General features: G+C 43.0%; 1 protein-coding gene across 3 annotated transcripts in view; it reads right to left on the reverse strand.

The window, feature by feature from the left end:
- ppp2r2c (protein phosphatase 2 regulatory subunit Bgamma) overlaps positions 1-20,526 on the reverse strand; it is a 62,141-nt gene that overhangs the window by 19,886 nt on the left and 21,729 nt on the right. Inside the window, exons 2-3 of one of the 3 annotated variants that reach the window (XM_003221357.4) lie at positions 9,968-10,062; positions 1,620-1,717 (exon numbers count right to left, since the gene is read on the reverse strand). In XM_003221357.4, the coding sequence (XP_003221405.1) occupies positions 1,620-1,717; positions 9,968-10,034 (165 nt within the window). In that variant the 5' untranslated portion in view covers positions 10,035-10,062. Of the gene's footprint in view, positions 1-1,619; positions 1,718-9,955; positions 10,063-20,526 lie in introns of all 3 variants that reach the window. The other 2 variants (XM_062982037.1, XM_008111324.3) reach the window with 2 other exon arrangements.

The following is a 20,526-nucleotide window of genomic DNA, read 5'->3' on the forward strand; positions in this document are numbered from 1 at the left end:
CCCAAATCCCATAATCCTTGGCCCTCAATTTGAATGTAGCCTAATGCATGTGGAAGTCCTACCAGAACAGCCCAGTTTACTATAAACTACATATTACAAGACTCAGGACCTCGTCACATTAGGAAATTTCCTGTTTCTACATGCTGTTAAATTGAAGTCTTGAGGTTGCCATCACATGATCCAAACCTTTTTCTTTTCCACAACTGTGATGTCTGTTGTATTGTGTTCCAGAACTTTGTCAGTCTGGATTCGGAAGTTCCACAGTATCTTTGCGTGCTCATTTTCCAATACTTTTGCAGGTTTGTGATCCCACCAGTTCTTTGCTGCTGGCAGGTGGTACTTGAGGCATAAGTTCCAATGAATCATTTGGGCCACATACTTGTGCCTCTGTTTGTAGTCAGTCTGTGCAATTACAGCAGCTGAGGATATGATCAATGGCTTCGTTGGTTTCCTTGCACAGTCTGCATTTTGGGTCATCAGCTGATTTTTCGATCTTGGCCTTAATTGCATTTGTTCTGATGGCTTGCTCCTGGGCTGCAAGGATCAGGCCTTCTGTCTCCTTCTTCAGGGTCCCATTTCTGAGCCAGAGCCAGGTCTTCTCCTTATCAGCTTTTCCTTCAGTTTTGTCAAGGACCTTTCCATGCAATGTTTTGTTGGCAGTACTGATAAATCCATATTATTATTATTATTATTATTATTATTATTATTATTATTATTATTAATTTGTACCTTGCTATATCTCTCCCAGAAGAAACTCAAAGCAGCTTAACATAAAAGCATTCGCATACCATTTAAAATACACCAATATATAAACATTAAATCAGGATAAAATATAAACAGTATTTTAAAAATTCCCAGTTAAAAACCATTAAAACAATTTTTTTTAAAAAAAAGTTTGCTTCAGCTTCCTATACGTGCCTGGGTGCAGGAAAAATTATGGATTTTCCCATGTGATGGAAACTGGTCAATTTTACCATGCCAAACTGTTTTATGATATCAGTTGGTGGGCAAAAAGTGGGAGGTTCCAATTGTTATCTGGAAATCTCCCATTGCTGCCATTACTTCCTTGGATTTATCGGTACTGCCAGTCCTGATAGCCAAATGTAAGTCCACCTTCCCTTCTTAAAAGAAATGTTTTGCATTATATCTGGAAACTCTTTTAATAACTGAATAGCTGCCGCTGGCATGATGTCATGCTTCTTTAGTTGTCTGCCCTGCAGAGAATACTCTTGAACTCTTAAAGAAAGGGAAGGAAGTGGGATGAGTGGGAACTCCACCACTACGTGTGATGACAAATGAAGCGGATATATCCAGATAAGAAGAACACATGTGATGCGGGAGACTAAATTCTTTGTTTTATTTAAACGTGGCTAACACTAAACACTATGGCAAGGTTCAGATCAACCCGCATTATTGGTCTAATGTGATGAAGTCCTTAAGCATGAGAACTATAAGGCAGAAAAACCTCAATTTGTTATTCTTGCAGCCCCGTTCTATCTGAAATATGGCAATAATACTATCATGCCAACATTACTGAAACTTGGTTAAACTGGAAATGATCATTTGCCATCAAAAATGATACTTACTCTGATAATAATCAGAAAATTAAAAATGCATACCTCTGGTTCCCTTTGAAAGATAACCACTCGGCCTCCTTTGTCCCCTGTTGCCAGCAACTCCCCTGTGTGGTTGAATTCAACAGTTGAAATAATGTCAGCTATAGAAGAAGAAAAGAAAAGAAAAGAAATTACATTAGTTGGCCAAGCAAGAAATAACGAATATTCTGAAAAGAGAAAGTGAGGTAATGTCTGTTTCTTGACCTAATCTTCACCAAGGGGAAAAGTAGCAAAATAATACAGGACTAAAATCTTTTACACAAGAGTGATGTTACAGGTTGAGTATCCCTTATCCAAAATGTCTGGAACCAGAAGTAGTTTTGAATTTAAGAATCTGGAATATCTTTATCTGCATATACATACATAATGAAGTATGTTGGAGCTGCAATCCACATCTAAAAAACATGAAATTCAGTTATGTTTTATATACGGTACATCTTATACACATGGAGCATGAAGGTAACTTCATGCAAAATATTTTGTAAGAATTTTGTGCATGAAACAAAGTTGGCACTCATTAAACAATCAGAAAGCAAAGATATAACTGTTAACAACATTAAGTGTTCAATGGATTCTGCAGAAAATGCTTCATCATAAAAAGTGGAAGCCAACCTACCTGGCAAGCTTTGCAAATGCTAAATTATCATCCATAAATGTTTGATTTTATACCTATTTTATATACCTATATATCCAGCGTCACATAAAAATTACTCAGGCAGAAAGAGAACGTGAGTTGAAATGGTTTAAGAAGCCCTCTATTGGAACCTGAGAATTATTAACATCCTTATTGTTCTAGAAAGTGAATGAAGGAGCCCCCAGTGGCGCAGCGGATTAAACCGTTGAGCTGCTGAACTTGCTGACCGAAAGGTTGTCAGTTCGAATCCAGGGAGCGCCCACTGTTAGCCCCAGCTTATGCCAACCTAGCAGTTTGAAAACATGCAAATGTGAGTAGGTCAATAGGTACCGCTCCGGCGGGAAAGTAACGGCGGTCTATGCAGTCATGCCGGCCACATGACCTTGGACGTGTCTACGGACAACACCAGCTCTTCGGCATAGAAATGGAGATGAGCACCAACCCCCAGAGTCGGACACAACTAGACTTAATGTCAGGGGAAAACCTTTACCTAACCTAAGTGAATGAAAATATGATGAGGCTCTCGTGTTTTACTATTCTTTCTTATAATTAGCCTAGACAGAAAATAAATAATACAGCAGAATCCCATTTCTTGAATGGCATTCATATTTCATACTAGCAGTTTAGATTGTAGTCCTATTTCAGAATATTATTTTAGTTATATTCTAAATTAAAGGTTGCATTTCAGCCAGCTGAATCTTTTAAAAAACTGGGTGGCATGAGAAACTGAGGTTTATTCTCAAGCCATCTGCACAGTCCAAAAACTGCCTCTGCCCCCAGCAGTATTCAAGGCTCAAGAAGGGCCACTGTTGCTAATAGGGAGGAAAAAAGAGGTGAGGCAATTGATGATAATGGTGGAAAGAAAGGAAAATACACTCCATCATAAACACCTTCGCTTATGATCCCCCCACCTCTTGGGAACGAATATCTCCAGCAACTGAATTTCTCAATTCTGCCTTTCTTACTGATAAGCAGAAGCAACAACAGCAATGGCTCCAGACATGCGGGAATACATGAAAGTATGTGGATAGAACATTATGCTCCTCCTGCTAAATGTAGGATTTTTAGCAACATCTTTGGCAATGTCCTTAGCAAAAGACTGCAGTTGTCCCCATAAATGGAATAATGAGATTTTATTTTAGTACTGTCCGTTCTGAGATGTCTGGTTTTTAAATATCTGTTATGACAACACAATAATGGGTACAATTATTTATTTATTTATTTATTTTTACCCCATCTTTCTCCCATGGAAGCGATTCAAAGTGGAGTACAAAGTTAAAACAACAAAAATGAACAACATAAACCAAAGGAACAAATAACACACCATATAAACCATAATTAAACAAATTAATAAATTAAGATATAAATCATTTAAAAATTCCCTAAACCTCAGGGCACTGAGTTTTATCCGTAAAACACTTATGTTAAGCTCCTAGAGAACTCTGTTGTCTTTAGGCCATATAAAATTGTCGGGTCTAAAATACCATCTAAAAGAGAGCAATTCCAGAACTGTCTGACCACTGGCTATTCGCGGTCGTCAGGGAAGGCCTGGCCTACAAAAAGGGTTTAATTTGTGACCGAAAGGCCATTAGGGAGGGGGCCAATCGCACCTCTCTAGGAAGGGAGTTCCAGAGCCGTGGGGCCACCGACCGAACCTTAGAGGCAGGGGGAGCTTCACTCAAGCTATACGCGAACTATGCAATTGTGGAAGGCACAATCCTCTAGAGGGCGCAGTTGAGGCGCCTCTGAGAGTGACATTAGACTGCCTCCAAGTCGGCCTGTTTGCCTCCGCTTCGCTCTCTGCTGCGATTCCTCTCCCTCCTACCACCCCTCCAAAGCCGGGAGGGAAGGGGGGAAGAGCGAAAGAGCACCCATCCCCGCACCGTGAGGCCCATGGTTTTCCCATGCCATGTCCTTGCGCCGCGGGGATGGGTGCTCCTTCACTCTCCCCCCCTTCCTGGCTTTGGAGGGACAGTGAGAGCCTCCCACTGCCCCTCCAAAACCAGGAGGGGGGGCAGAAAGAGCGAAGGAGCACCGCGGCGCGAGGCCACAGCGTGAGAAAACAACAGAAGCGGCTGCCGCTCCCTCGCCCTCCCACCGCCCGCCCCCCAAAGCCAGGAGGGAGGGGAAGAGTGAAGGAGCAATCATCCCCGCGCAGCGAGGCCCCGCAGCCGCTTTTGGTGTTTTCCCGCGCCACGGCCTCACGGTGCCGGGATGGGTGGTCCTTCACTCTTTCTGCCCCTCCTCCCGGTTTTGAAGGGGCGGTGGGAGGCTCCCACCACCCCTCCAAAGCCGGGAAGGGGGGGAGAGTGAAGGAGCACCGAGCCACGAGGCCGCATGGGAAAAAACCAAGCACCTGCGGCTCCCTTGCCCTCCCACCACCCCTCCAAAGCTGGTGGGGGGGGAGAGCGAAGTAGCACCCACCCCTGCACCACAAGGCCCCACAGCAGCTTCTATTGTTTTCCTGCGCCACGGCCTCACGGTGTGGGGATGGGTGCTCCTTCGCTCTCCCCCCCTTCCCGGCTTTGGAGGGGCAGTGGAAGCTTCCCACTGCCCCTCCAAAACTGGGAGGGGGGCAGAAAGAACGAAGGAGCACAGCACCGCAAGGTCGCAACACAGGAAATAAACAGAAACTCCTGCGGCTCCCTTGCCCTCCCACTGCTCCTCCAAAGCCGAGGCCCCATTTTCCTGCGCCACGAGTTCCAGTGTTCTGTTACCACGTGGCCAAGTGGCCAAGAGAGAAGCAAGGGGTAACCGGCCGCAGGGAAGCTGAGCGGCTGTAGCAGCGGTGGCAAGCTGAGGCTCAGTTGGTCATAGAGGCGGGTGGGTGGTGGTAGGGACGGTGGTGGCCTGGTGGGGAGGTGCTCCTGTAAGGTGATGAAGGGAGGCCAAGAGTAAGAGCCAGGAGAGGATTGCAGGCTGCCATGCCATTAGTAAACCTCCCGCCGAAGGAGAACACGCTCTTCAAGCGTATCCTGGTGAGTGGGGACTTTCTCGCCTCCACAGCAGACCTTCAAGGGGTCGTTTGAAAGTGAGAGGGTTCTGCTACTACCTGGTGAAGACCTCTCTTGCACCCACCTCCTGGATGGGTGCTCCTTCACTCTTTCCCTATCCGGCTTTGGAGGGGCAGTGGGAGGGCGAGGAAGTCCGGCAGAGAGAGAAGCGGAGGCAAGCAGGCCGGGAGGCTGGGGAAAGAGCGAAGGAGCACTTGGCTGGGCAGGGGGGGGGGGGGGAGCGCCAAAAATACTGCTTGCTTACACTTGAAAATTACCTAGGGCCGGCCCTGCTTAGAGGTCACACCTTCTTTGGACATTGTGAATGTTGATCCCAATTCTTGAAGACCAAACAGTTTACACACCCAACTTTAAGGATCACAATACCTCTAAACAGCTTTACCACATGTGCAACAGAAAAAGTGGTGTACATCATTTAATGTCCATGCAACCTTCTTAACATTGGAATGACAACTAGATCTGTCAAGATCAGAATCTTGGAACACAATTCTCGTATAAGAAACAAACATAATGACAGCACTTATAGTCTCATTTTTTAGAATAAGGACACATATCTACTAGTTTCAAATTTTGTATTTTAGAAAAAAAAAATCACACCAAGCCTCATATGGACATAAAGAGTTTTCTCTTGCAAAGAGAAGACTTTTGAATTTTAAGTTAAATACAGTTTCTCCCACTGGTCTTAATGACAGATTAGACTTCAGCTGTTTTTTTAAAAAAATAAACCCTTAATTTAAACCTTTCCTGCTTAGAAGTTACGCATCAGCTGTGTTCTTGTAACAAGCCCTGGCTATAAATACTTTCTACTTTGAGATAATGTTGCTCACTACTGAAAGCCTATCTGTAGAGCCAGTCCTCATTAGAGATGAGTAAGTAATAACATGCATGCAACCCCATCCGTTGAAATGTCTATAATTACTTTATTTTCATTTTGTGTTATTGGGTACCGTTCTGCATATCTATTATGTTGTCTGTTATCACTTATTTAGGAATTTTATTGGATCTATAATATTTATGTGAAGATACTGTAGAATCCAGAAGAGATGTTCCCGAAACAAGTTTTTACAACCCGGGGATCTTTGTCAATGTTATTTTTACTTTCCCAAGGATACTTCAAGTGTTTTACTCATTGCTGCAGAGACTTTTGGAAAAATATTTTTTCTCCTTGTTTACCAATCAATTATAAGACTATATGGAAGAGTGAAGATAAAACTCTGATTGTACGAGCCACCTCCACAGGGAGGAAACAGATTATCAACGGGACTTGTATTTTAAATACTATATGAAAGAGTGAAGGTAAAACTCTGACTTTACAAGCAACCTCTGCAAAGAAAAAAACTGCATTATTGGGTATTGTACTTTGTGTATCATTGTTCAGCAATTTATTTTCAACTTAAATTAACTCATATTTTAAGTACCGTATAACACAATTGTGTATAACAGTTTACAACTTGTTGTTTTGCTATTTGGTATTTGATATAGATATCTGTGTTTCTTGGATCTTCAGAAGATCCTCTGGAGATGTCAGCCACCGATGTAGGTGAAATACCATAGGAAAATGCAGTTATAACACAACCATACTGCCCGGAAACCACACAACACTCCAGTGATTCAGGCAGTAGGTGGATAGTCAACATGTCAGGGCTCCATGTTTGCGAGTGGTGTTCCATCAAATATACCCAGCTATGCCGCTGTGAGGCACCTGTCAAAGTATATGTACAGTAGAGTATATGGGAGTGTGGGCTCAGATAATCCAGTTCAAAGCAAGTACAGTAGAGTCTCACTTATCCAACCTAAATGGGCTGGCAGAAGCTTGGATAAGCAAATAACTTGGATAATAAGGAGGGGTTAAGGAAAAGCCTATTAAATGTCACATTTCGTTATGATTTTACAAATTAAGTACCAAAACATCATGTTTTACAACAAATCCACAGAAAAAGCAGTTCAATACATGGTAAAGTTATGTAGTAATTACTGTATTTATTAATTTAGCACCAAAACATCATGTTTTGCAACAAACCCACAGAAAAAGCAGTTCAATACATGGTAAAGTTATGTAGTAATTACCGAATTTATTAATTTAGCACCAAAACATTGCAATTTATTGAAAACATTAACTTTAAAAACATTGACTACTAAAAATTGACTACAAATAAAGATAGAATTGCATAAAATGAAATTACAGTAACAACATTGTTGGAAGTTAAATCCGTAAAAAGTTCAGTCTTATGAGATTGAAAAAAATCTGTGATCCTTGCCTACTTTTCCAATGACTGACGTTTCTTTGCTGCTAAGTCTCTCCATCATTGCAGCATCATTATGTTGATCCCTGTAACTTCGTGTTGCTCAATGTATGTCATTGTGGGTTGTTGTATGTTTTCCCAGCTGTATGACCATGTTCCAGAAGCATTCTCTCCTGACGTTTCACCCACATCTATGGCAGGCATCCTCACAACCTCTGAGGATGCCTGCCATAGATGTGGGCGAAACGTCAGGAGAGAATGCTTCTGGAACATGGCCAGACAGCCTGGAAAACTGACAACAACCCTGTGATCAGGGCCATGAAAGCCTTTGACAACACAGGAGGAGCCAGCCATCGAGCGCCTTTCGCCCACCCGCCCGTGTCTCAGCTCCCTTGCCATGCTGGGGCAGGCAGCACCAGCGCCCAGCATGGCAAAGGAGCCAGCCAGCGAGCGGGGGAGCGAGGAGGGCCTTTGGGGCCCTCCTCCTTCACCCGCCTGCCCGTGCCTCGGCTCCTTTGCCATGCTGGGGCCGACAGCACCAGCGCCCTGCCTGGCGGAGGAGCAAGAGAGCAAGCCCACCCTCCGTCCCTCGCTCACTCACTCACCCGGCTGGGTTCTGGCAGCACTGGGATCTGGCAGGGTGAGGGGGGGGGGGCGGAATTTGGCTCGGATTGCCCGGACGCTCGGACGAGCAGGGCTCGATTTAGTGGGGTTTTACTGTACAATGATTTGGATTTTAGTTCATGTTGTTAATGTTCTTTTCATTTTGCAATTCTACTGTTTTCAGAGTGGTTTTTAGGTGGAGAGATATGTCATGATCTCCTTTCCTGGTATTGTGGGGAACCATGAAAATAGGTCATGCCTTGGCCTGTGGCACACCAGAAGCAAGGGAGAGCTGACCAGGAGGGAGGGTCTTCATGGAAACAGAGTGTGAAGGGGAGGAGTTGAGAGGGAAAGCAACTGTCAGGTGGAACTTTGCTTGTAACCATACTGTATGCTTTGAGAAATAAAAGCCTTCAAGTCTGCCTGTGAGGTAATTTTTTCTCTAGAGAGCTGCAGAACAGGACACATATGTAGATGGTATCTTTAGAAGATCCTCTGAAGATATCAATCACCGATGTAGGAGAAACGCCAGGGGGAAAATGCAGCTAGAACACAGCCATACAGCCCGGAAACCACACAATGCTCCAATGATTCAGTGAAAGCCTTTTACAATACAATGCAAAAAATGCCAAAATGTTGAAGACTTCTCAGCAATCCTGCCATTACGGTGGATCAAAAAGAACTGGGTTTTGGCAGGAACATATGTTTATATCCATGTGAGGGGGCAGATGCTGAAAAGATGGGGAAAAGCCTATATAATACCTCTATCTGTTGTCTGTCTTGTCATTGTATAATTGGCACTGAATGTTTGCCATATATGTGTTCTGTGATCTGCCCTAAATTCCCTTCGGGGTGAGAAGGGCAAAATATAAATACTGTAAATAAATACATAATACTTCTCAGAAATAGGTTATAACCTTTTATTACTACATTCCAATCATGAAACTTATCCAACCCATTATATTGCATTTGCTTGGTTGTATTAAAAGTTCAAGTTCATCTTGTTTATTTCCCATGCTTTGAGCATTAGTGTAGAGCAGTGTTTCTCAACCCACGCTCCTCCATGTGTTTTGGACTTCAGCTTCCAGAAATTCCAGCCACCTTAAGAATTGTAGGAACTAAAGTCCAAAACATCTGGAGGATCACAGTTTGAAAAACTCTGGTGTAGAGACATCGAAGACCATGGACACCCGCCAAGCTGCTTATTAAAGTTTTTTCTTTCTCTCTGTTGAATTTTTGTCCTCTCTATATTGTCACTTGTTAAAACTTCTGCCTTCATAAGTACTATCTCTGTACCATAGAAAACCCAATTTAAAAGTGTTTTGATCAAATTTATGAGACTTTTGGGTAAAACATTCCTGCCAACCTCTGTGAGGTGCAAGGCATCCCTTGCCAGAAGCCCAATTTCATTAACTCTCTGATCACGGTCCAGGAAGATTTGGTTTCCCTAAGCAGCACACACTCACTTTGTGCACAACCACACAAACCCCTTTGTCTTGCCTGTTCATCTTACCTCTGTATGCCTTGCTCTAGGAACTAGTGTTGTAGCTCTGAAGAGAGCTAGTGGCAGTTAGCCACTATTTGACATAAGGTTTTGATCTTTCTTTGTTTTATCAGGTTCATTCTAATTATTAGTTTTAGATATGTACGTTTTATTTTCTCCCCTTCTTAGTAGCATAGCAGCAATATGGCCACCTTAAAGCACGTTGCTTCCTATTAGTTCAATACAAGTTGGACTTTCAACCAACTAAGTGATAGACGATTGCTCACAACATGCTAAGCACACTGGGAGCTTTGGTAGCCACTGGCGTACTGCACAGCTACTGGACACACAGAAAGACTGACCTTCCCACTCACCTCCGGAAGTGATCTCTTCAGAAGAGGGTTCAGACACATTGGCATGGCAGTGTGGGGAAGCTTGCATGGCTGTTGCTGCCCATGCTATGCCAGGCCTGTGGAAAAATAGAGGACTTCAATTTCCAGTGCTGCCAGTTCAGCACCTGTCATGCTAAATGTGCAGAAACATGGAAGAAAAACCTCTTATGCCACCTCCATTAGAAACAATGATGAAATCTTAATCTCATATGCGTTTTGAAAAAAATATGTAAAGGTTTATCATCATCGTGATTTTAATGGATAGTGTTTTTATATTCAGCAGTTTTGTAATCTTTACATAAAATCAGCATGGTGCAGCAGTTCAGAGCGTTGGAGACCAAGGTTTGAATCCCTACTCTGGCATGGAAATCCACAGGATGACCTTGGACAAGTGAATTACTGTCAGCCTCAGAGGAGGGCAAATGCAAACTTCCTTTGAATAAATCTTGACAAGAAAACCCCAAGATAGAAACACCTTAGGGTCACCATAAACCAGAAACAACCTTACGGCAGACGACAACAAATATACCTTTTCTTAAATGTTTTATTAAACATTGAAGGTACACAACACAGAATGTGATAAGTAACATTTTGTGCCTATTTTGAATTTCCTGATATACATATTGGTGGCTTATACTGATCCAATTTCTAGAATATCTCCGGTGTTGTGCGAGGAAGGGGCATATAGGAAAAGAAAATATATAACATCAAGAGCATGAAGTTAGGATCGGAGGAGAAAGAATAATGGATACATTACTTGGAATAGTTGGGCCAGGCTTTAGCACAGCAAGTTAATGACCAGCTGCAGTAAATCTTGTCAACCGAAAGGTTGACAGTTTGAAGCCTGGGTCGGGGTGAGCTCTTGGCCTTTAGCCCAGCTATTGCCTGTCTAGCAGTTCAAAAGCAAAATGCGAGTAGATAAATAGGTACCGCTTACAAAAGCAGGGAGGTATTAGTGCACCCATAAGGAAAAGCCAGAAAAAGTGCTGGCAATTTGATCAAGGAAGAAGTTTATGAATAAAGGCTCTTTGGCAAGGAGATGGAGCAACAGCACACACACCTCCCCCCAATGGCCGGAACCGAGCACAAGATGCCAAAGATGGGGAAAGGTCTATATATACATCTATTTATGTACAATTGTCAATGTATAAACGGCATTGAATGTTTGCTGTATATGTGTGTTCTGTCATCCACCCTGAGCCCCCTTCAGGATGACAAGGGCGGAATATAAATACTGTAAATAAATAAATAAATAAAAGATGTTTGCACGGTTTCCAGGATTGTTTTGTTCCAATTTCTTCTCCTTTCTTATTTTCTTACCATTACATAAAGGCAAGCCTTGAATTCTATTCAGCTATCAGAAGCCTTTGTGATATTTTGAGAGGTGGGGGGACCAGATCAGGAACACCATTACATCAATGGGGAGTGGAGATCCCAGTTCCACTGTAGATCATGGCAACCCACCGGCCCTCTGAGTTTTGTGTAGAAGCCTCCACATCAGGGGCGGTTCAAGCTATATATGCAATTGCTGAAGGCGCGATCCTCTAGAGGGCACAGTTGAGGCGCCTCCGAGAGCGCGATTAGTCTGCCTCCAAACTGGCCTGCTTGCCTCTGCTTCTCTCTCTGCCGGGTTTCCTCGCCCTCCCACCGCCCCTCCAAAGCCGGCACGGGAAAGAGTGAAGGAGCATCCATCCCCGTGCCGCGAGGCCACAGCGCAGGAAAACAACAGAAGCGCCTGTGGCTCCCCCGACCTCCCACCACCCCTCTAAAGCCAGGGGGGGAAGAGTGAAGGAGCACTTGGTTTGGGGGGGGGGGGGCGCCAAAAATACTGCTTGCTTACACTTAAAAATTACCTAGGGCCGGCCCTGCTCCACATGTTGTATTATCAATATACCTTTACTGTCTGACAAAGGTGAAAAGCCTGGGAGGCTATAGCTTACCACTTGATAATATCTTTTGATGCAATTGGATATTGAATGCATTAGGCTTTAAAAAATTGGACATTGGCATTGCTAACCCAAGAGCTAGAGAATGCTAGGATAGCCACTCTTATCACACCAGTTCTATCTGCAAGTGCCTTCAGAAAGCTGAAAGCACTTTTAGCTGAGAGCAGTTGCTGGAATGTAACTCTTCCGATCAGTGCATTGCTCTATTTTGTCCATGCCTGTTTTTATTTAAAAAATTCGGGAAGAATTGTATAACTCAGAGAGTTCATATAGTCATTTCCTATAAAGCCCTAAACGATTCATATCCTGCCTATATGTCAGATCGCATCTCCTCATATACACCATCTCAGACACTGCGATCATCAGAGGAGACCCTTCTCTTGATCCCACCCCCTGTCTCAAGTGCGGTGGTGGGAACGAGAGAGAGAGAGAGAGAGAGAGAGAGAGAGGAAGAGAGAGAGAGAGAGAGAGTTCTCCATGATCACCCCCCACCTCTGGAACTCCCTCCCTAAAAAATGAATTCCTCCCTCCTCTCCTTCAAAAAACAATTAAAAACTTATTTTTGTTCATTGGCATATGGAGAGGAGGATAATTAGAAAATCACATTTGATTAATATACCTGTTCCAAACCTGTGACCAAACCCTGACTTAATTGGTTTTGGCTTAGTTAATACTGTTGATTGACCTCGCTGGCGTTATTGGCTGCATAATATTTTGGTTACTATTTTAAATGGATGCTAACTGTTGTTTATATAATTTATGTCAGATACATTAGATGTAGATTAAGTGATAGATTGTGATATTATTTGATTTTTTGGGTATAATTCGGCTGTGGATACAGTTTTTTGGGGAACATGGTTGTTTGTTTTACGTTTCTTGTTTATGAATTGGATCTGGCATTGAATGTTTGCTATCTTTTGTTGTGAATCCACCCTGAGTCCTCTTGGGGAGAGAGGGTGGAATACAAATAAAGCTTTTATTATTTATTTTATTGCAGCAGCACACTGCATTTATCACACCAGCTGAAAACACTTTGGAAGCACTTTCTGCAGCCTAAAAATGGGAGTTTCCCATTTATTGAAACACACAAGACTGCAAATGGCTTGAAGACTGATTTGAGGTGGCGTTAAGTATGTTGTGCAATTATGAGTGCTTCAATTTGTGGTTAGGGAGCTCTTAATGGACACCACAAGCCTTGGGCAAGAATCTCCTCTGAGTGTGTATACTATATGCTCTCACATTTCCCAACACATATCTGGTATGAGCATATACCTTTGCAGAACAATTAACATCCCCTGCAGAAATCATTCATTGATTTTAACAATTGCTTCTGCTATAATGATGGAAGCATTGTAGCTGAAAAAAGGAAGTAAATTAAATAAATAGACTTAGACCCCTTCCACACACCTATATAAAACCCACATTGAGCTGGATTATATGACAGTGTAGACTCAGATAAATCCAGTTCAAGGCAGATATTGTGGATTGTCTGCCTTGATATTCTGGGGTTATATGATTGTGTGGAAGGGCCATAAGGGTGCCTCTACAGAATGTACAATGTAGAATTAATGCAGTCTGACACTGCCATGGCTCAATGTTATGGAATCCTAGAAGTTATAGTTTGGTGAGGCACTCACACTCTTTAACAGCACAGCAGGCTAAACCGCTGTGCTGCTGAAAGATATCCTGCCAATCAAAAGGTCAGCAGTTTGAGCCCTGGTTGGGGGTGAGCACCCGCCATTAGCCCCAGCCCACCTAGCAGATCAAAAACAGAAATACGAATAGATAAATAAGTATCGCTTTTAGCGGGAAGATGATAAAGGCGCCCTTAAGGACATAGATCAGAGGAAAGCTCTTTGGCATGGAAGATGGAGCAACAGCACCTCCCCGTGGCCGGAGCTGAGCACAGTTTCCAATAGAAATAAGATGGGAAAAACTGCCTTTACCTCTGTTTGTGTTATCTGTCCTTGTTAATTGTATAATCGGCATTGAATGTTTGCCGTATATGTGTTCTGTAAAGCCGCACTGAGTCCCCTTCAGGTTAAGAAGGGCGGGGTATAAATACTGTAAATAAATAAGACTAAAAGGACCTTGTAATATTGCTACAATTCCCAGAATTACATAGCATTGAGTCATGGCAGTTAAAGTGGGGTCAACCTGCATTCAGTTGTACTCTAGGAACTAGTCCCATATCCTGCTTCCAGGAGACATGGCCAATGGGAAGCTTGCTTTGTCTGTCTCAGGTATATGGGGTTTACTCTTCCTCTTTCCAACCTATGGTCAGCATCAGAGGGCCCTTCCATAGCCATACAACCCAGAATATCAAGGCAGAAAATCCCACAATATCTGCTTTTAACTGGGTTGTCTGAATCCACACTGCCATATATTCCAGTTCAAAGCAAATAATGTGGGATTTTATTCAGCTGTGTGGAAGGGGCCAGAGAAAATTGGGGTGTGTGGGGGTAGGAATAGCAGTGGTAGTATTATTTTTGCTTGCTTGCTTGGTTATTTATTTCTTGTCAGTCCACCTAAGATCACAAAGCAATATAAAACAGGTAAAAAGATTTAAAATAGCTTAAAACATTTTTTAAAACATATTTGAAAACAGTTGTAAAAGTTCTGCAGCCAAAAGGGCTGCTATTGAGAAAGCTGTTTATTTTTTATTCTTCACTCTAGCTTCTCAGATGGTGAGAGGGACACACAACAGGGTCTCTATACATATGTTTAAAAAACATCTTTATTGTAATTGGAACTGGGGGCGGCGACCGCCAACAGGAAGCTCTGGCGTGGGCTGGTCCGCGAAGTCACAAAAAGTTGGAAGCGACTGAACGAATAAACAACAACAACATTGTAATTTAGACAAAACAAAGACAAAAAACGCAACATGCTATACTCTACATAAAAGCTACATAAACCACAACATAAAAATGCGCAATTAAGAAAAAAGCAAGCCAAGTAAATACTAATAGAAATGAACACCCTTTTTCGTGTCAGGAGCAACTTGAGAAACTGCAAGTCGCTTCTGGTGTGAAAGAATTGGCCATCTGCAAGGACATTGCCCAGAGGATGCCCGGATGTTTTGATGTTTTACCATCCTTGTGGGAAGCTTCTCTCATGTCTCCGCATGGAGCTGAAGCTGACAGAGGGAGCTCAACTGCACTCTCCCTGGATTGGTTACAAACCGGCAACTTTCAGGTCAGCAACTCAACCTTCAAGTTAGCAGTCCTGCCAGCACAAGGGTTTAACCCACTGCGCCACCGAGGGCTTGTGCATATTACCCCTACATAGTATCTACTGCAACTTCCCCACTACCCACATCCACACAAAAAAATAATAACAGTCTACTTCTTACCCACCAAAGCAAAGACATACGTTAAAAAAAAGGTCACTTAGTTTCTTCTTAAACAAATATTTGATTTTCTACATAATGAGCACAAAAGAAAAAAAACATTCAAACCCTACAAGTGTTATTTTTCCTCCTTTCTTCTTTACAAGAGTTAAGAAAGGTTCCCACTCTTTGAAAAGTTGTTCAGACTTCTCTCTGAGCAGAGTAGACAGTTTACCCATTTCTGCCATTTTGAAGCACCAATGGTATATATCCACATCTCTTTACCAATAATAGTGTTCCTTTCAATGGAAATGTTGCTTCAGGAAAAATAAATATTTCTCTGTATAGCTATGCTTTCAATCTTGATTAAGCCTTCTTGTGGCTATTGTTTTAGAGAGAAAACAAATTAATTCCATATATGAATTTAACACTCCTGGAGGGGGAACAAGGTCAGGGAAACAAAAAGTCATCCAAAAGATCTGGCTTGGTGAAGATGCCATTGCATTTAGTGCAAGAGAGATTATTACTAAAGGACACATGAACAGGAGAAGTATTAAATATCACCATTCAGTTTTTCTGTGTCTACATAAGTAGAAACTCAAACTCTCTGGATGGGACCATCACCTCAGGCCTTGGTTTTCACCAAACATTAGATCCTAAATCATATATAGACCAACGCAAGTTCACTCAAATGTGTGCCTGTTTCCTTATTCAGCTGTCAGATTACCTCTGTGCCTAGTCCATCCCATAAACCAGTATTCCTTGAGGGAGAACAACCAGACAGATGTACATTTTGCAGCCACTGTGACTAATCATCACACAATCAGAGAACACATTCTTTTTCACTCACTCAGAACAACATGTTCATTTTCATCAGCAAAAAATTCCATATGGACTGGCATAACCCCATCTGTTCTCTAGTACACTGCTTCTTGAATTGTGGGTCCTGACCTCACATGGAGTCCCCTTACCTCAATATTGGAGACATGAAAAATTTAACAGTAAAAGGTTTCTGAATGCTACTTCGTGTTTTAAACATTTACACAAATCTGCTAGTGCAGTGTTTACAGTGGACTCTGCAGAAAATGCTTCAGCTATACTCCACAAAAAGAAAAATCAGCCCATTTAGCAAGTCATGCAAATGCTGATTTATTATCAGTAAATGTTTGATTGTCAAATCTGTTTTATATACGTACTAGTTTGGGGACCCGGCAATGGCGGGTCATCTGTACGCAGATGATGTCCAGCTCTGTCACTCCTTCCCACCTGTCACTAAGGAGGCTGTTCAGGTCCTGAACCGGTGTCTGGCCGCTGTGTCGGACTGGATGAGGGCCAACAAATTGAAATTGAATCCAGACAAGACAGAGGTTCTCCTGGTCAGTCGTAAGCCTGAACAGGGAATAGGGTTACAGCCTGTGCTGGATGGGGTCGCACTCCCCCTGAAGACACAGGTTCGCAGTCTGGGGGTCCTCCTGGACTCATCGCTGAGCCTGGAGCCCCAGGTCTCGGCGGTGGCCAGGGGAGCCTTCGCACAACTAAGACTTGTGCGCCAGCTGCGCCCGTTCCTTGGGAGGTCTGACTTGGCCACGGTGGTCCATGCTCTGGTTACAGCTCGTTTGGATTACTGCAACGCTCTCTACGTGGGGTTGCCTTTGAAGACGGCCCGGAAGCTCCAACTAGTACAATGGGCGGCAGCCAGATTAATAACTGGGGCAGCATACAGGGAGCGTACCACCCCCCTGCTAAGCCAGCTCCACTGGCTGCCGATATGCTACCGAGCCCAATTCAAAGTGCTGGTCTTGACCTATAAAGCCCTAAACGGTTCTGGCCCAATTTACTTATCCGAACGTATCTCCTCATATGAGCCAGCTAGATCCCTAAGATCATCTGGAGAGGCCCTGCTCTCGGTCCCACCTGCCTCGCAGGCGCGGCTGGTGGGAACGAGGGACAGGGCCTTCTCGGTGGTGGCTCCCCGGCTGTGGAACACCCTCCCCACAAATATCCGACAAGCCCCAACTCTTCTGGGTTTCAGAAAGGCTGTGAAAACATGGCTGTGTGCACAAGCTTTTAACGAGTAATATGATAACGTCGACATGTTCCGATTGAAGGCTGAAGCATGAGGTTTTTAGACAAATGGAGCTAATTTACATATGTTTTAACTTTTATAATGTATTTTAATGATGTATTTTTATAGTTTTAATTGATTGTGTGTACTGTTTTTGTTTTATTGTTGTGTTCTTGGCATTGAATGTTGCCAACTGTGTAAGCCGCCCTGAGTCCCCCCGGGTGAGAAGGGCGGGGTATAAATTCTGGAAATAAATAAATAAATAAATATTTGAAAAAGGCATTGTTTGTTTTTTGATGTTACGTAATATATCAGTTCGGTAATGTGTAACACTTTTTTCAAACAAAAAACTCAGTCTTTGTTTTTGAATTTTATGAATGCTCCCATTCGGAAATGCATAAGAATTTCTGAATGCAGGTGAACTACAACTCCCCCAAATCAAGGTGAATTTTCCCCAAATACCTCCAGTATTATTTGCTGGTTATGCAGGCTCTGTGTGCCAAGTTTTGTCCATCTTTGGTGGAGTTTAGAGTGCTCATTGATTGTAGGTGAACTATAAATTCCAGTACCTACAACTCCAAAATGTCCAGTACAATTTCCCTCCAAACCCAGTAATATTCAAATTGGGCATATCAGGTATGCATGCCAAGTTTGGAACAGATCCAACATTGTTTATGTTCATAGTGCACTCTGGATGTAGGTGAACTACAACTCTTAGAAATCCCTCCAAAGTCCTCCAGTATTTTTTTTTTTTGGTCACGGGGGTTCTGTGTGCCAAGTTAATTCCAGGTCCATCACTGGTGGAGTTCAGAGTGCTATTAGATTGCAAGTGAACTATACATTCCAGCACCTACAACTCCTATAAATCATGATGAATTCTTCCCAAAGCTCTCTAGTATATTCAGTTGCTGATCAATTTTTCTGTTTGCTGTGTGCCATAGAAAAAAGTAGGATAGGGAGAGGCAGTGGTCAGGGTCATGCAAATTCCACGTCAACATAGAGACTAAGAAACATTGGGGTGTCTGTGATGGAGGAAAAATAGAAAATCTAGGATGACATTGTCCCTGTATGAAAGCCTTCACTTGGGTGGTGGGCAGTATTGTGTTTGTGGAGGACATTGGTAGGACTCTTGAGACATGTTTACAGCTCTCACTATAACCTGCAATGCCATTGGAGGGAGGGCCATTGGTGTATCCTGGGTAGTGGGAGCTATAACTATTTGTGGAAGTGGGAGCCTGTCTGTGTAACTAGACAATCGAGCCCCACACATACATACAATTTTTCACTTTTATTATGGATATAAATGTAATAGGGGTTGTGTAAAAATTTCTCAGGAAGAAAGGGGGAAAAGAAGTCCTGCTCTAGAACACCAACTACAATTATATAGAACAAAACCCTGTGTTTAAGGTAGCCAATTCTCTTTTTATTCATGTTAATACATACATTTGTTTCTCTTGTTTCCAGTGGCTCCAGATAGATCCTGACAGGCAGTAGCTACAACTACCACTAATGACCGAAGGGAGTAAGGTGGGGAATAGAATATGAACTGGACCAGATGTCGAGCTTTGTATACAGGAGCTCAGTGCGCAGGGCGACACCAATAGGTGTTTGTGTGCGTGTTTGGCAGGGGAGTTTGTGAGGAAGGCCCAGGTTTCTGTTCCATTCTCTACTTAAATTTCAACTTACCTCTGCAAAATGAATGGTGAGGGAGCTCAGGCAGTTACCTGTAATGGCTGTGGGATGTTTGTGTTCTTACCAGAGGAAGTTAATAGCTATATCTGTAACAAATTCAAGTTAGCAGCCCTCTTGGAAAAGAAGGTCCAGCACATTGAGGCCCATGTAGCCACACTCTGAATTTATCAGGAAGAAGAGATTGCCTTAGATTCAGGGCAGTTCCAGACAGCGGTAAAATCCACTTTGACCCGGGTTTAAAAAACCGGGGTCAGGGCTGACTGTAGTCTGCACACTGCTTAAAAAGCCCCCACTTTCTGTGGGTGCTGTCTAGATGTCCTCCCAGTGCCCATCTCCTGGCACATCATTCCTACGCATGAGGAGAGCTCCGGCACCATGCTAATGGAGGCCGGGTAAGTTATTTTATTTTTAAAGTGGGTTGGGGTGGTTGTGGAGGGAGTTAGAGCCTTCTTGCATTTCCCGGGTCTGATTCAGCCCAGAAAACACGACACAGCTGTGCAGACAGCTCCTTCAGAAGTCCCAAGACTTATAATAATAATAATAATAATAATAATAATAATAATAATAATAATAATAATTAATAATAATTTTATTTTTATACCCCGCCCCATCTCCTCGAAGGGACTCGAGGCGGCTTACATGGGGCCAAGCCCGGACATCAACAATATAAAAACAGAGCAATAAAACAATCAATCAGCAATAAAACAAGTCATAAAAAATCACATACAAAAATATAATGATAAAATCTTGGGTTGGATCCAAAGAAACTGGGCCGAAAGTGCAAGTTGTGTTGCACTTCTGATTGGCCAGTCCAGACAGCGGCCATAGTGGGTTTTCCCTGTGCCTTCCAAGAAGGTGCAGAACAAACCCACTAACAAATTAATTTGCTACAAAGCAGAGTTTTCCTGCTCTGTGGTGAAAGCATTCGCAATTTCATCGGGTCATCTGGACGCCCCCTGCGATATCCGAGAGGGCGCCGCCGGGTACCCAAGCTAGTGTAAGAATTAGGTTAAGAAAAACCAAAGTGTAGAATGAGCTCAGGCTTGCTAGAGAGGTTAAAACAGTAAAAAGGGTGGATTTTAGTACGTCCCTAGCAAAAGAAAGAACAAGAAAATGGTAGGGCCACTGCATACAAGTGATGGTGAAATGGTAACTGTAGACAGCAAAAAAGACAGAATTGCTCAACACCTTCTTTGCCTCAGTCTTCTCCTGAAAGGTTAACCTATCAAATTGGGGATGATGGAGCAGATCGTGCAGTAGGGGAAATGAAGCACAGAATAGGTAAAGAGGCAGTAGAGGAATATCTGGCTATATGGATTCAAGTCTCTAAGGCCAGATGAATTGTATCCAAGGATATTAAAAGAACTAGCAGAAGTAATTTCTGAGCCAATGGCAATTATCTTTGAGAATTCCTGGAAAATAGAGGAAGTTCCAGCAGACTGGAGGAAGCCAAATGTTCGATGTGTTGTCAAAGGCTTTTATGGCCGGGATCACAGGGTTGTTGTATGTT

Source organism: Anolis carolinensis, chromosome 5 (genome assembly GCF_035594765.1).
Source record: "Anolis carolinensis isolate JA03-04 chromosome 5, rAnoCar3.1.pri, whole genome shotgun sequence".
In the NCBI taxonomy this organism is placed as follows: Eukaryota; Metazoa; Chordata; class Lepidosauria; order Squamata; family Dactyloidae; genus Anolis; species Anolis carolinensis.